We start from the raw sequence: 16,169 nt of genomic DNA on the forward strand, positions 1-16,169 counted from the left end.
AACCAGGCCTCCCTGTGAGGCAGAGAGGGGGACAGGAAATGGGAAGAGGGTAGGAAAGGCAAGAAAACACCCCTGCTAAAGAAGAGCAGCCGCATTTCTGATAACTCCCTCACCAGGGGGACCCTGAGAAAGCACTTGTGGGGGAGTCAATCCGGGGCTCTGTTCCAGCTCAAGCAATGGGACAACACAGTTCCTGCTGTACTGGGTAGATCCCAGCTGGGCTTGGGGAGGGCTGCCAAATATGAAGAAACCAAGCCAGAAAGTTGGTCTGAGGAGCTGAGGGAGGCCAGTGGGCTGAGGGCCAGAGTGGCCCAGGGGAGTGGTTCCCTCAGAGCCTGAGAGGTCCCTGGAGGGCAGAGGCCTCTCTGCAAAGATCCTTTTGGCCACAGTGAGAACAGATTACAGGCAACAGGAACTGATGCAGGAGGGCAAAGGAGACCAGGGTCCCAGGGAGAGGAAGTGAAGCAGGACGGGACAGGAGGCCAGGGTCAGGGAGACAGGGAGTGAGGCAAGAGGGAACAGGAGGCCAGGGTCAGGGGGACAGGGAGTAAGGCAGGAGGGGACAGGAAGTTCCCTCAGAGCCTTAGAGGTCTCTGGAGAGCTGAGCAGGGTCCTCTCTGCAAAGATCCCTTTGGCCACAGTGAGGAGACAGGAAGTGAGGCAGGAGGAGACAAGAGGCCAGGGGTCTCTGATCAGAGTAGTCTCTGCCGTCTTACTGAAGGAGGGAGAGCACGATGACCACAAGGCACTCATTATCCATGTCCTGGGTGACCGCCTGGCCCTCTCCCTTTGGCCAGGTGGAAACATCTCTCCTTTCCCTGTAAGAGGTGTGGGTCCTGCCTCTGAGGGCCTGACCCCTTGCACGCACAGCTTCCCAAGGCCAAGGGTTCACATCCAAAGCCCCAGGCCCTCCCTGGGCAGTGCCCCCCAGTAAGACTGTACTTCTAGCTTCCCCAGGTGAGCGTCCTGCTCTGAATCCCCATCATCACCTTCCCCTCACTGCCCTCCCTGGGGGAGAGAGGTGCTGCTTTGAGGCTCCCCTGGAGCCAGGACTGCTAAGTGGACTGAAAGTTAAGACTGGCCAACCCGGCAGAGGCCACCACTACTATCTAGAGACACTAAACTGAGTCCTGGGAGGTGGAGCCAGGTAGCCAGAGAGCAGAGGAAACAGCCTGGGGGGACACACGGTTCCTGCCAGTAGTTAGCAAGTGTCCAGGAGGGCACAAACAGGGTAGCTATGGTGGTTATGGGTGCGAAGGGGCCAACCTCTTCCCAGTCATTCACCCTTCTCCTCCCCAGAGCCCAGGCCAGGTGCTCATTCTCACTCTGGATGAGACTCTCTGCAGAGCCTCAGTCCCTGTCCAGACCATCACTTAGCCACATCTGGAGCATAGCTCCCAGCAGCAGCTAGCGATGGTGCCTCCAGGAGTCCTTCAGGGCTGGGGTCCTTCAGGGCTGCGGTCCCAGGCTGTCAGATAGCAGCCGGCACTCCCAGCCTGGATGCTGTCCCCTGCCGGCGCCTCTCCTCTGGGCAGGCACTGTCCTGGCTCTGGTTCCGTTGGGTCAGACCAGGAGGGTTTGTACTGAGCCATGAGAACAAACAGGAGGTAGACCGCGAGAACTGAGGCGTCAGGGCGGCGCATCCCAGCGCAGGGTCATGGCATTGCACACTAGGGTGTGAACAAGCACGTGTCCCAACAAGCCAGGATCCCCAGAGTCACGGAGAGTCTTTAAAAACAACTCGCCTGGTAACATTGCATGAACTCCCTAGACACATTCTGGAAAACTTCGAGTTCTGTCGCCTTCCTCCTGGGCCTCCCAAGGGAACCCTCACACCCCCACCTGAAGGCGAGTCGCTGGCCACAGGGCAGACCCAAACAACCCCAACGCGTGGGCCGACCACACTCAGTACGCAGGCGCAGCCTGGAACTGGAGGCGGGAGGAAGAAGGGGCGGAGGCAGAGCCTGGGGGCGGTGCCTCCCGCTGTCTCACCCCCAGAGCCAAGGCGCCGAGCGACGCAGGGACCTCACACAGGCGTCCCCGTTCCCCGGCCCTCGGAGGGAGACGCTGGCTGCAAGCAGCGGTTGGCGGTGAGAATCCGAGGGACACACAGCCCTCCCGGATTTCCTCTCGCCCCCAGCTACCGAGCTTCACTCTCCAGTCCACAACCGCCCTCCACTAAGTCGTTTCCCGTTTAAAAGAAAAAACACACTACCACTCTGGACGCAGCTTCTAGTAATAAATATTCTCTGGGTATCTCTCGGCAAAGGGCCTTGGTCCTAGGACGGGGCCGGGAGCCCCAGAAGTTCGAGGGTCGCGTCCTCACCGCAGCCACGGCCTCCAGGGCGTGCCCTGGCCCTGCGGCCCCGGCCGGGGGACCGCGGGAGGCGCCCCCGTCAGGCCTGGCACCGGCATGGGCCCCAACGCGGAGAAGGCCGGCAGGAGAGCGAAGGCAGCCCCGGGGCGCAGTAGGGGCAGGGGATCGTTGGGCGCGGGCAGCAGAGAGAGCGAGTAGACCTCGGACGCCGGGGCCTCGGCGACGGGGGTCAGCCGGGCCGGGCGGCGCGAGGACCCCAGCTGGCCTAGGCAGGACGCCAGGTGGCTGAGCAGGCGGGAGCGCACGTCGGCGGGGACACCCTCGCAGCCGGCCAGGAAGCGGCTCACCTCCGCCAGACACTCGTTGAAGCCGGCGCGGTACTTGCCCAGGACGGCTGGGTCGGCGTGGAGTGCGGCTGCGGGTGAATAGGAGGTCGGTCTATACGGTCGCTATGAGTCGGAATCAACTCGGGGGCAGTGGGTGGCCCCGCGGCAACGGCCCCGCGCGTCGCACCCCACGCCCGCCGCCTGCGCCTCACCTGTCACCTGCACGCGCCGCAGGCCCTGCAGGTGCCTCACTGTCATCTCTAGGATGTCCGCTTTCTCCAGCTTCGAATGGCGGGAGCTCTGGGGGCAGGTACGGTGGGCGCTGTAGCAAGCCGTGTCCCAGACGCGGGGCCCCGCACCTGGATCCCGCGCCCCCGCCCCCGGCTTACGTCTTTCCTGAGGGTGTCCAGGATGAGGGTCTTGAGCTGCGCCAGGCTCTCGTTGATGCGCGCTCGGCGCCGCTTCTCCATGACGGGCTTGGAGGACTGAAGGGCGGGCAGAGGCTGAGTCCTGCGTCCAACCGCCCCCGTCCCGCCCCGCCCGGCCGGGCCCTCACCTTACGGTGCTCGGCCGCGCTCCGAGACTTGTCTGGGGTCCGGCGGGCGCTGGCTGGCGCTCCTGCCCGCGGCGAGGCGCTCGGCTTCCCTGCGGGCTCTGCGGGCTCTGCGGGCATGGTGGTCCCGCGCCTTCTGTGCCGGGCGCAACGCGCCGCCGGGTAACGGGCCGGCGAGTGGCGGGCGCGCGGTGCTCCGTGCCCCTCGGCCGGGGTCCCTGGCTCCCGACCGTGCGCGGTGCCCGCCGCCCGGCTGCGTAAGGCCGCACCGCCCGGCGTGTGAACTCGGCTCCGCGCTCTTTCCCACACTCACGCGGCCAATGGGCGGAGGCCCCGGCCCCGCGCTGCGCGCCCGCCCCTCCCCCGCGCCGCAGCAGCCCCGCCCCCGCCCCGCCGCCTGTCAGTCACGCGCCGGCTCCCCGCCCGTCGCCCGCGGGCAACAGAGGCGCGCCGGAGCACCCGCCCGCGCCCACCTCCGGCGTCGCTCGGATGGGAGGGGCGCCCTGCCCCAGCTCCTACCCTAGCCCGCGCCGGGTCACGGGCGGCGCGCCAGGAGGGATCGCTGGAGGCTGGCCCAGATCCGTGAACACGGGGCGGGGGGTGGGGGCTCGGAGGCTAACGCTCCGGCCTCAGAGCTCAGGGGAGGGCGGAACGAGGAATACGAAAGGAAATTTCGTGAGGGGAACCGGGTCAGGCCCCAACGGGAGTGGACAAGCCTAGGGCCTCCGCATAGCGGCCGCCGGATCCGTCCTGAGCCCCTGCTCAACCTCCCGGGACCCTCATCGCCTGATGCAGGACTGTCCTGGTTTTCCTTCGCGGCGCCCTCTGCGGGCCCCTCCCAGCGTGCGCGGCCCCTTCTCTCCTAAAAATAAGTGGGCTTACTACTGACCGCCGACTCTCTGCCGAGGGCTAAGCACTGCACACCTATTATTCTCTCTCAAAAGGCCCTCATGACATGGGTGCTAGTATTTTATTTTTTAAAGACGAGGAAACTGAGACGCAGAAAGGTTAATTAAGCAAGGTCCGGGGTCCCATTTAGCAAGGGACAGAAATAGGATTTGAACTCAGGCCTTCTCGCTGCGGGACCACCTCTGCTGGGTTGACAGCCAAGATGCCACCTCCCCCAGGCAGCCCCCCAGTTCCCTCCAGCTGAGCTGGGACCCTCAGGGTTGCCTCTTTGTCTGGTCCGGAGTGGCAGCACATTTGGGGGGCCTGTGAAACAGTGGGTGTGAAATAAGCATTGTTCTGGAAGGACAGGCCACCCAGTGAGGTTGGTCTGGAGAGGTGAACTCTGCTGGCCTAGGTCATGGGGCAGGCAGGGCTACATCACAGGAATGTTAGGTGATGGCTCAGGACCAGTGAGGGTGGCACTATGGGGCAGATGACATGATGTCATTAGGCAGGCAGGGTGACATCACAGGACAAAGTGATATCAAGAATCCGGCAGGATGATGTCATGGAACAGAACTGTAATGATGTTACTTGGCCTGCCCCCCCCCATCAATGGATAGGCTGGGGGACATCACTGGATAACCAGAGGTGATATCATAGGCCGTGTGGGACATGACAAGTCAGATGGCGTGAGGTCACAGCGTAGGTGATATCACACACAGGTGGGCTCACAGAAAACGAGGAACAATTGTCACAACTTTTCTATTTGATGCTTCAAAACGCACAGTGGGAAAACACAGGGTTTGGTGACTTGCTGATGTTATTTCACAAGGATGCCTTCAAGGTTTGTGGTTGACCCAGCTGTCACTCACTCTCCTCTCCAGGCCTCTGCATAAGAGGACCTTGGGAAGCCACTGAGAGTGGCCACAGACCTGTGGAGGGTCCCTGCAGAGCACAGAAAGCCCTGGAAGTGCTGGTCGAGTCATCTATGGTCTCTTTAGACCCCTTGCCTGGAGCCCCTGCCTAAGCCCCAGTGCCCAGGTGTCTCAGGCCATCTTGGGGTTGAGGAGGTCACCTCAATCCGGGCCTGCCTCCTGGGGCCCCCTCCCTTTCCGCAGGTTGTGGAAAACCATGAGTGCCCCCCAGTGGCCACCAGCTCTTTCTCCTTCACCAGAGGGAAGGATTGTCTCCAGGTCCTGCTGGGGAAGGAGAGTTCTCCGGGATCAGTTACTGCCTGAGCCTCCCGAATCCCAGGCAGGCGTTGGAATGGGGTCTGGATGGGCTCTGGCCACAGCTGGGCTGCCTGAAGCCTCATGCCAAGACCAGACAGGCAGGGGGTACAGACAAGAGCAGCTGGCAGAGCTGCGTTCTTGGCCATTCTTTCCCTCAGTGGCTGTTGGAGCAGATGGGCTCGCTGAACCCTGCTCCACCTTGCTGTCCTCATCTGTAAAATGGGGATCCTCAGGGTTACTGGGAAGATGAAGTGAGAATCTACTCTTAAAGCACATTGATGGTGCCTGACACATGGTGAGCACCCAATGCTTATGTCATCTACAGCATTGTCATTGTCCCAGGGAAGTAGGCAGGAGGTGGACTGAGGCAGGGAAGAGCTGCAGCCCCCATAGCACCTCCTGCCCCTGCCTGAAAGCCCTCTAGGCCATCTCAGATACCTGCCAGAGAGGGACGGGTGCCCCTACCCCAGAGGACCCCACCACTGCAATCCCCACCCCAGGGGTCCCTACTCCAAGGAGTCCCCAGCTCCGGGGGACCCCACCCCAGGGAGCCCCACCCCAGGACCCCCAGGACCTGCCTCTCGGCTGCCCCAGCACCAGCCAAGGGCCTCTCTAGGCCAAAGGAAGTTGAGCTTCCGGGGCGGGGGGTCTTCACTTGCTGTCCCCACCTGTGCTTCCCTCAGGGCTGCACCCGGCTATCTGTGTTGCCACACCTTTCTGGGTCTCTGCCTCTGCCCTTGTCTCTCTGGGTGTCCCTCTCTGTCCTCACATCTGGACTTGGGGACCCTGGGGGCCTTCCTGGTTCCCTGGCTCTGAGTGGTGGGGACGGCTCTGGGCTGCAGTGAATCGCAAGGCTGAGATCTGCTGAGGTCGATTGTCTTTTCCAGAGGCAGCCAAAGCAGCATCTCCCACTCACATACTTATGCTGTGTCCTTGCCACAGCTCTCCCTCGCGGTGGGGCCTTTGTCCCCTCCTGTTATGTGGCGGTCAAGCATGGAGTGCGGCGGCAGTGCACATGGCACTTCTGAGGCTACATCTTGAATGTACAAGTTGCCTTGCTGTCCTGGGACAATCACTCTGTGAACCAGCAGCCATGCTGTGAGGAAGCCCAAGTGGGCACACAAGGAGGGGCCACAGAGTGGCCAACTCAGCTGGCAGGTGTGGGTGAGACACCTTCAGATGAGTCCAACTGCTGAGCCACCCCCTTCAAGTCTTTCCAGCCAAGACCCCAGACATGGTAGAGTTGAGACCAGTCTTCCCTTTAGTGTCCTCTTCTAGTCCTTGAGTCACAGAATAAAGTGATTGTTTGCTGTTATGGATTGAATTGTGTCCCCCCAAAACGTGGGTCAACTTGGCTAGGCCATGATTCCCAGTATTGTGTGATTGTCCACCATTTTCCCATCTGATGTGATTTTCCAAAGTGGTGTAAATCCTACCTCTTTTGATGTTAATGAGACAGGACTAGAGGCAGTTATGTTAACAAGGACTCAATCTACAAGATTAGGTGGTATCCTGAGTCAATCTCTTTTGAGATATGAAAGAGAGAAGTGGGCAGGGAAAGGGGTGGGGGGTGCGCGTCCTACAGACCTGGATTCCCTGCGCTGAGAACTTCTACACCAGGGCAAGATTGATGACAAGGGCCTTTTGCCAAAGCTGATGGAGAAAGAAAGCCTTCCCCTGGAGCTAGCACCCTGAATTTGGACTTGTAGCCTCCTAGACTGTGAGGGAATAAATCTCTCTTTGTTAAAGCGATTTGTTTATGGTATTTCTGTTATAGCAGCACTAGATCACTAAGACATTTGCCTTACATTTGGGGGCTGTTTGTTATGCAGCAGTAATTAACAGAACACCTGGGACGGACTGAGGTCACTCTTCCCACATCCCTCCTTCCTTCCCTTCTTCAGCGTTTCCAGGGCTTCACAGCCCTGGTCTTTCCGCTGCTGAGTGCTTCTTGGGAGCCACAGGGGCCGGCTGTCCTACAGGCCCAGGCTGAGGTGGGCCACTCCTGGACTGCAATGTCCCAGGGACCTCTCCAGGGATATTGCTTGCAGCAGAGAGAGGCTGGGGCAAGAGAGCCAAGCCCCCACCTTTTTGTGGGGGGCTTGTGGAGAAAGATGGAGGCATCTTTTAGTCCATACACGGGGGTTCCAGCCTTGTGGGTATCTCCTCACCTCTGGCCTCTGACAGCGTTCTACACCCCAACATTTAGCCCATGTCCCTTGGGGCCCCACCGTGTGCCAGCAGAACATCACTCTCCCAGCCCCTAAACGGGGTTGCCCTTCTCCCCGCCCCTTGGCACTACTCTCCATCAGCTCCAGAGCACCAGCGATGCCATAGACATCCACCGCCCACCCCCTCTTGCCAGGGGCCCGCGGCCCTGGGCTCAAGCAGAGGGCACCAAAGTGGCGGAGGCTGGAACCATCCCAGGTTCTCCCCAGGAGAGCTGGCTTGGGCGCAGGATGTTCAGAAAGGCAGGGCTGAAGGTGCTAGCATGCAAGTGGGGTGAGGGGAGCAGGGGCCCAGCTCAGGAACACCATCGGGAGTCCAGTCTTCACCATGGAGGGAGGGGGCACCTCTCCACTTACAGGCAGTGGGAGACGGCTTTTCCCAGTCACCCTGACTTCAGAGCAGGGGCAGCGTGCCCCATTGTCAGCACACTGGTATTTCTCCACACCTGGGATGTTTCCCCCAGGCCCTGGGGCGGTAGCGTCTCTTCCCAGAGACTGTCTGCCGGGGTGCCCTCCCCATCAGTTTCCCGTGGGTGCGGTTTTTCTTTCCCATTCTGCTGGGACTCCTGCATCTGGGGAGATGGAGATATTCTTTTCTTGCCTCCGTGACCTGTCCTGATATCTCTTCTCCTCTACCCAAAGACCCCAGCTTGGAATCTCTGTTGAAGTCGCCTTGCCTCCCAGAGCCGCCCTTCATTGTCTGAGGGTTTTAGTTCCTGGTAGTTTCAAAATCCACAGAAAGATGTCCTAGCCTCCTGGTCCTGCACCTCTGGTCATCTTCCCACCCCTCTCAGCTCCTAATCTCAGACCCATTCTCCGGGCACCTCTGCCATCCGTCCCACAAAGACTCGTAAGCCTCCACCCTTGGTGCCCTTCCTCTCCTCTTATCACGGGTCATTTATCTGCTCAGCCTGCATCCACTCCCTTCCCTCATCTGCTCATTGTACTCACTCTGCTAGACCTGGCTGTGCAAGATTCCAAATATCTGTCACTCAAAAACCGATGTCTATTCTTTTGTTTGTTTTGTGGGTCATCTGGGTGGGCTGAGGGAGCTCCACCTTGTCTGTTCCCTGCAGCTGAAAGTCATGGAGCCATGGTGATGTCATGTACATACCTGCCCTTAGAGCTGGCCCGTCTCCTTGCTTGCCACCTCCCCCTCTGCCTGCCCCAGGCTCTCTCAGGCCAACATCCCAGGATTGTAAAGGGGACACTACAGGGCCTCTTAAGATTCAGGCTCTGGAACTCATACAACAAAACTACGACATTCCAAGGGCCAAAGCCGGGGCACAGGCCAGTCCGGACTCCAGTGAAGGAGTTTCTTCGAAAGTCATGGGCCATTTCTCAGTCAGCTACTCTACACTGTGATCCCTGTAGTTGCCCTTGCCTGAGGAGAGGAAACTCAGGAGGGCCCAACACAGTCAGCCCACCGCTCATCTCCTAGACAACTTTTACTCCTTCCTGTTCCTCCAGCCTCAGCACCTTCTACCTGTCCTGCTCTCAGCCCACAACCTCCTCCTGACATTTTGGAGGATATGGAAGTGGTCAGAATGGAATGCCTCGAGGCTTGCCCTCCCCCCACCTCCACAGCCTACCCTGTGATTCTTTTGTCAGACCCTCTGCTGGCCAAGGGCCCTGTGTAATCCACACACATACTCCGGCCACTTCTCCAGTGTCACTCCTTTTGTCCACTCCATACCTGCCTCAGAGCCTTTGCACGGCTGAGCCTCTGCCTGCAACACTCTTCTCTGTGGCTCTTGCCCTCCCCTCACTGCATCTTTAGTCAAAGGCCACTTTCTGGTGACCCCTCTCCTGCTCACTCCACCTCAGGTGTCCTATACCCTTTTCTGCTCTATTTTCCTTCTTCCTACTTATCACCACAACATAGTGCCTTCCTTGCCCAGGTGCCCAGCCCCACCAGCAGATGCTGACCCAGAGCCCCGCCCAGCCAGCTGCAAGGGGTGGAGGTGGAGGTGTCTGGCTGTGCTGGGTTGGGGTCTGGAAGAATGGGATCAGGGGGTCTGACCACATAGGGCAGAGCTGAGAGCCCAGCCCCAGTTGTCTTCACTGCGGGGCCTACTTGTCTCTCCATGCTCCCATCAGCTGCATGGCTTCCCCGAGTCCTTACCTGGGCCGGCCCAGTCCTTGGCTTTGTCCACAGCCCCCACACATTGCTACCCAACACCCCAGCTCAGCCCTGCTCCCCTGGACCAGAACATTAGCTCTCCCTGGTCTGGAGCCTGCCCTCCTCCTCTGCAGACCCTCCCACCTCCCCTGACTACAGAGAGCTGGGCTCAGAGGGACCATGTCCACCACATGGAGTGGGATGCAGGCCAGTGAGGCTATGGCCTGGGTCAGGTGCAGCTACCAGGCTGGCCTCAGGAAACTTACAGCCAATTAGCTCTCAACAATCTAGCTCCTCAAGACATGTGCCCCCCACCCCAGGGCTCTCTGAGGACATGCCTCGTGGCCCCACAGGACTCAGCTCTGTGCTGTATTGCCTGTGAGCAGCGGCCCTCAGAAGGCCTGTGGGGTGGCCCCACTGGTCATCCACAAAGGTGACTGTCACCTGGTGCCCTTTGAGCTGTGACTCAGGCCCAGGTGTGTCAGAAACCATTACCAGTTAGACAAGGGATAGAAGGTGGGGAAAGGTGAGGTGAGTGTAACAGGTGAGCTGAGTCCTGTTTAGGGAGAGGGGGTGATGGACGCCAAGGGATGGAGGAAGCCAGGCACTCAACTGCGAGAGACCAACACCAGCATAAGGTCGACCCCTGTGAGACAACGTCATGAGAAGGCTCAGCCTGGTCCCCGGGGTCCTAGGAAGAGGCTGGCTTGTCATCTGGCCTACTTCTGGCCTCTCTGCTGCTCACCCAGCTGAGAATCACTCTGCACAGGAAGCAAGAACTATTTCTTTAATGGGGTTGAAGGTTTCGCATGATCCTGGAAAGAGCTGAATTAGGCAGAGTTGGATGAAACAAAGTCAGACCCATTTCTTGGTGTGGTGCCAGCCTCGTTCCCCATCTTTTAGGCCCTGTCTTGGATTGAATTGTGTCCCCCAAAATTTGGCTAGGCCATGATTCCCGGTATTGTGTGATTGTCCACCGTTTTGTCATCTGATGTGATTTCCCTGTGTGTTGTAAATCCTGTCACTTTGATGTAAATGAGATGGATTACCGGCAGTTATGTTGATGAGATCTACAAGATTAGATTGTATCTTAAGCCAATCTCTTTTGAGATATAAAAGAAAGAAGCGAGCAGAGAGACATGGGGACCTCACACCACCAACAAAATAAGCACCAGGAGTATAGCTTGTCCTTTGGACTTGAGGTCCCTGTGCTGAGAAGCTCCTCGACCAGGGAAAGATTAATGACAAGGACCTTCCTCCAAAGCCAACAGAGAGAGAAAGTCTTCCCCTGGAGCTAATGCCCTGAATTTGGACTTCTGGCCTCCAAAAAAAAAAAAAAAAATCCTAGACTGTGAGAAAATAAACTTCTCTTTGTTATAGCAGCCCTAGATGACTAAGACAGACCCTCAGTCAGTATTTGGTCGAAGAATGACCCTTGAGGGTCTCTGGTCAGCCAGACCCATGGAGAGGGGAGCAGGCAGGAGGGCAAGGGGGTAGGAGGGAAATTGAGAGGACATCACTGACCAAGGCCACTGTTTGGAAGGGCAGCACCGCAGGGTTTGCACGGGAGGAGGCAAGGGGCTGTGTGTGAGTATGTATGCATGTGCACGTATCTGGCAGGCTAGCTTTCCAGGGGGAAGACACACAGTCACTTCTGTGAGGAGCCCTGGGAGGGGGGAAGGACACAGGGTCCTGGGGTCACTGAGAGTCTTTGTGCAGGCAGAGCTCTCACTCCAGCTCTCTCTCAGGCCCACTTGTTGGGGGGTCAACTGTTCTGTGAGTTTGTCTCCTTAATGCCTTTGAGTTTGCTCCTCCTGTCAAAAGCAGGAAGGAGATTGGAAGACATGGGCTAACAGAGCTAAAAAAAAAATGAACATTTTAGTGTATATGCCAGCACTCAGAAATCAGGGGACAGGCACATCAGGTTTAAGGATGCTCACCGGAGGGGGGACTCAGGAGGATTTTTACCTTCTGCATTCTTTGTTTCAATAAAAGTGTGTGGTTTTCTTTTTGCAATACCAATATCATTTATGCAAGAAGAAAATCAAGATATAAACCTAAAATAACAAAAAGAAGGAAATTAGGCATCGCCATTTGTTTCTTGCATGTTAATAATTTTGGTGTCCCATGAGATTTTTCATGAGATTTTGGGGGGGGGGCAGGGAGTCAGATTCATATTCAAAACACTTCTCCCCCCATATTTTGTGTTTCTCTTCACAAATCATTTCTAGCTAACTTAAGCCTGTTCTGTACTATTCATAATAGTAAAAATTTGAGCATAACCTAAATAGCCAAGAATAGGGGATTGGTTAACTAAATTACACTCTATATTGTAATGAATTCATTATTCTGATCAAAACATATGCAGCCATTAAAACAACTTGTATAAATATATATTACTATGAAAAGATGTTTATGATGCACTGTTTCACGACCAAAGCAAATTATGAAATAAGGAGTCTTTTTTTTTTTTGCAAGCATTTCCTTTATTGAGGTAAGATTCACATAACATTAATCATTTTAAAATGTACAATTCAGTAACATTTAGCACTTTCACAGTGTTGTACAGCCCTCACCTCTATCTAGTTCCAGAACTTTCTCAGCACCCCAAAGGAGGCCCTGTACACGTTTACAGTCACTCCCCCTCCTCCCAGCCCCTAAAAAGCCTAATCCACTTTCTGTCTGTGTGGATTTACCCATTATGGCTATTTCATATAAGATGTCCTGGTGGCTCAGTGGTTAAAGCTCTCAGTTGCTAACCATAGGGTAGAGGTTGGAACCCAGTAATCGCTCCATGGGAGAAAGATGTGGCAATCTGCTTCTGTAAAGATGACAGTCTTGGAAGCCCTATAGGAAAGTTCTACCTTGTCTTATAGGGTTGCTAGGAGCAGGGATCAACTGAACAGCAATGGGTTTGTATATTTCACATAAACAGAATCAAATAATATCAAAGAACAATCTAGCTTCCTTCACTTAGTGTAATGTTTTTAAGGCTTATCTACATTGTAGAATGTATCAGAACTTCATTTCTTTTTAGAATATTCAACATTTTGTTTATCCATTTATTCACTGATGGACACTGGGGTTTCCACCTTTTGGCTATTATAAATAGTATGGCTGTAAACATGCATGTAAAAGTATTTGTTTGAACACCTGTTTTCATTTCTTTTGGGTGTGCATCTAGGAGTAAAATCACTGGGTCATACGGTAATTGTATGTTTCACTTCTTTGAGGAAACTCTTTCACAGGCTGCACTATTTTACTTTCCCACCAGGAATGTAAGGGGGTTCCTAATCTCTCCACAACCTCACCATTACTTAATTTCTGTTTTGTTTCTGTTTTTAACGTAACCATCCTAGTGAGTGTGAAGTGGTGCCTCATTGTGGTTTTGAGTTGCATTTCTCTGACTCATGATGCTGAGCACCTTTTCATGTGCTTATTGGCCACTAATACATCTTCTTTGGAGAAAGGTCTATTCAAGTCCTTTGCCCACTTTTTTCGTTTGTTTTTTTCATTGTACTTTAGATGAAGGTTTACAGAACAACCTAGCTTCTCATTAAAGAGTTAGTATACATATTGTTTTGTGACGTTGGTTACCACCCCATGACATGTCAACACTTATCCTTCTTGACCTTGGATTCCCTATTACCAGCTTTCCTGCCCACTCCTGCCTTCTAGTCGTTGAGCCAGGGCTGGTGTGCCCCTTTAGTCTCGTTTGTTTTATGGCCTGTCTAATCTTTGCCAAAGATTAGAAAAAAAAAAAATTTTTTTTTTTTTTTTTAATCTTTGGCTGAAGGGTGAACCTCAGGAGCGACTTCATTACTGAGCTAAAAAGGTGTCTGGTGGCCTGACTATTTTTTAATTGGGTTGCTTGCTTTTTTGTTGTTGAGTTGTAGGAGTTCTTTGCATATTCTAGGTATGAATTCCTTATCAGATACATAATTCAAAAATATTTTCTTCCATTGTGTACGTTCTTTTTTCACTTTCTTGATAGTGTCCATGAGTTGATTTTTTTTTTTTTTTTGTAGAAAATATAACATACATCTGTTCATTAAAGAAGGGTCTGAACAGCTCTTATCCTAAATCAATGGTGGTAATCTGGGTAGTTTGGATTGTCACTGTTTTATGTTGTTTCTGAATTAAGCAAGGCAATGTGCTACGAATTTACAAGTTTGCAAATTGGTAAACTGAAAATGAAAATTTCTAGTCATTAGTTCACACTGTTTTGACATTTGTGCATCTTGTAAGGGACCCGAAGTGCTGGACATCTAGGGAGTTTCTGAATGCATACTCTAGGGGATGGGGCAGGATGGGGCATGGGGTAGGGATGGCAGTGGAGGTGGGGAGGGATGCTTCTGAGCCCGGGAACTCAGCTCTTTCCCTGTACCGTATTTTCCCCGGCCTTTCTGTTTTGTTTCTGCCGCTCACTCAGGGGCATGGGTTGGGAAAAGGAAACTGAAACTGAATCTGAATGCAGCCTCTGGCCGGCTCCTCTCCCTTGACGCCGCCCCATGACGTGTGCTGTTCAGGCCCATAAAAGGCAGAGGATGTAGGGCCAGGGGAAGTGGGAGCCAAGAGGCAACAAACTTCTCTGTGGCTACGGAGCACCTAGCACCAGAACCCACAGCCATGGTAAGGCGGGTTTGAAGGTGGGAGGCAGGTGGGTTCAGTACCAGCTGCTTCTCTGAACTCTTCCTTACTGTGGGGCCTCCCGGGGGTGGGAACCTGCTGGGTACAAGATGCTCTGAGGCTATCAGAGGTTGCATCCCAGTGTGAGGAGGGACAGGCTCCTGGTGAAGCCAGAATTTGGATCTTAAAAGGAGGGTTTGTCCCGGACGCCAACCCTGGATTCCCTGGGAGTAGAGCATAGAGCGGGGCATCTTGGCAAGGGAAGGGGCAGGATGGCAGGGAGACCAGCCCTCCTTCTGGCAATGCCTCCCTTCCATGGCCCCCATCCCTGGGGTTCCTTGCCTGGTGGGTGGAGAAAAGTGAGAGGAGGGGCAGTGGCCCTGGGTTCTAGTAGCTTGCCCTGGGACAGCACCAGGCTGCTTCCTGAGCCACTTGATGCCATGCAGGGCTTCAACCTGAAGGTGAAGATGCTGAGTGGCCAGGAGATCTTGGTGCCCGTGACGGCCTCCATGCTGTTGTCGGAGCTGAAGCAGCGGGTCTCGAAGGAGATAGGCGTGCCTACCTTCCAGCTGCGGCTGGCCCATTCAAATGGCACAGTGCTACAGGACGGAGTGCCCCTCATGGACCAGAGCCTGGGCCCTGGCAGCATGGTCCTGCTGATAGTGGACAGCTGCGAGCCCCTGAGCATCCTGGTGCGCAATGACAAGGGCAGAAGCGTTGCCTATGAGGTCCGGCTGACCGACACTGTGGCCCAGCTTAAGCAGCAAGTGTGCCAGCAGGAGAGGGTGCAGGCTGACCTCTTCTGGCTGACCTTTGAGGGGAGGTCCCTGGATGAACAGAAGCTATTGGGGGACTATGGCCTTACCCCCAGGTGCACAGTGTACATGAATCTGCGGCTTCGGGGAGGCTGAAGAGGCCCCAGGGGACGCTGAGTTTTCTGCCCTCCTGAGGGGACTGGAGGAGGAGATACCTGGGGTGCCCACTCCAAGACCTGCGGGCTTCCCGTGCCAGTAATAAAAATTGATGCAAAATGAACTGTTGGCCTCCTGCTCTGTCTTGCCCCTGTGTCTGTCTGCCCCTATCCTCCCCACCGCCGCTGGGGAAAAGCAGGAGACTGTGGGGGGAGGGGACCCAGGGTTGCTGGGGGTGACCAGGCCAGGGTTACCAACAAGGCTCTGGGTTAAAGGACAAAGGTTTCACACTGAGAGCTTGGTGGGCTCAAAATAGTGAAGAAATTGAAGTAAGACATGTCGGCACACACAAATTAACTTTAGAGAAACAAAAGGAGGAAACTTTGTTGGAGCCCATGCAGGTGAGTGTTCTCCAGCCCTGCACAGCTGCCCCCCACCTGGGAAGGTGTGGTGGTGGGTCCCCAGGACGTATCCTGGTGGTTGTGAGGGAGGGAGGCCCACACCAACTGGGGCTGAGGGTCTCTTGGCACCCCAGAACTGACCAGCCTGCCTTGTCCTACTTGCATTAGTCTGGGGAAAGGTCTGGGCAGGGGTTTGATGAAGGCCGAGCTGCCCAGTGGAGCCAGTACCCCTCCCTGGGCAGCTCCAGAATTATCGTGTAGTGGAGAGGCCATGGCCAGAAGGGAGGGGGCATTGGAGGTGGGGAACAACCACGGCCCACATAGATGAGCTTGTCCCAGATTGGGAGGCACTGGAATGGGGAGATCCCATGGTCCAGGGGGTGATCTTGTTCTAGATAGGAAGCACTGGAATGGAAGAGCTTCCACAGCCCAGGGGGGCAAGCTTGTCCCAGACTGTGGCAAGGTCAGTAGTTCAAACCCACCATCCATTGTGCAGGAGAAAGATGTGGCAGTCTGCTTCCCTAAAGATTTACAGCCTTGGAAACCCTATGGGACAGTT

At 55.4% G+C, this 16,169-nt stretch overlaps 2 protein-coding genes across 3 annotated transcripts; one reads left to right on the top strand and one right to left on the bottom strand.

Annotated features, from left to right (window-relative positions):
• Positions 1 to 1,604: 1,604 nt before the first annotated feature.
• Positions 1,605 to 3,517, bottom strand: HES4 (hes family bHLH transcription factor 4). Of its 2 annotated transcripts, XM_064281051.1 has the most exons (4): positions 3,200 to 3,517; positions 3,033 to 3,128; positions 2,856 to 2,943; positions 1,605 to 2,732 (listed from the first exon to the last, which is right to left on the bottom strand). In XM_064281051.1, exons 1-4 carry the CDS (start codon positions 3,314 to 3,316, stop codon positions 2,323 to 2,325), a joined length of 711 nt encoding a protein of 236 aa, XP_064137121.1. In that variant the 5' UTR covers positions 3,317 to 3,517; the 3' UTR covers positions 1,605 to 2,322. The 2 variants fall into 2 exon arrangements, with proteins under 2 accessions (XP_064137121.1, XP_064137120.1); XM_064281050.1 differs by having other exon boundaries at positions 2,856 to 3,128; positions 3,205 to 3,517.
• Positions 3,518 to 14,189: 10,672 nt separating this feature from the next.
• Positions 14,190 to 15,864, top strand: ISG15 (ISG15 ubiquitin like modifier). Its single transcript, XM_003413234.4, has 2 exons — positions 14,190 to 14,301; positions 14,745 to 15,864. The coding sequence occupies exons 1-2, from the start codon at positions 14,299 to 14,301 to the stop codon at positions 15,207 to 15,209; spliced, it is 468 nt and encodes a 155-aa protein (XP_003413282.2). The 5' UTR covers positions 14,190 to 14,298; the 3' UTR covers positions 15,210 to 15,864.
• Positions 15,865 to 16,169: the final 305 nt, after the last annotated feature.

Source organism: Loxodonta africana, chromosome 3 (genome assembly GCF_030014295.1).
Source record: "Loxodonta africana isolate mLoxAfr1 chromosome 3, mLoxAfr1.hap2, whole genome shotgun sequence".
NCBI classification, from domain to species: domain Eukaryota; kingdom Metazoa; phylum Chordata; class Mammalia; order Proboscidea; family Elephantidae; genus Loxodonta; species Loxodonta africana.

Bases quoted from the DNA above. Each gene is read 5' to 3' on its own strand.
- HES4 (XM_064281050.1), bottom strand. From the start codon at position 3,316: ATGCCCGCAGAGCCCGCAGAGCCCGCAGGGAAGCCGAGCGCCTCGCCG. The intron at 3,129-3,204 runs GTAAGGTGAGGG...CCCGCCCTTCAG, and splicing joins TCGGAGCGCGGCCGAGCACC to TCCTCCAAGCCCGTCATGGA. The intron at 2,733-2,855 runs GTGAGGCGCAGG...ATTCACCCGCAG, and splicing joins GCGGCGCGTGCAGGTGACAG to CCGCACTCCACGCCGACCCA.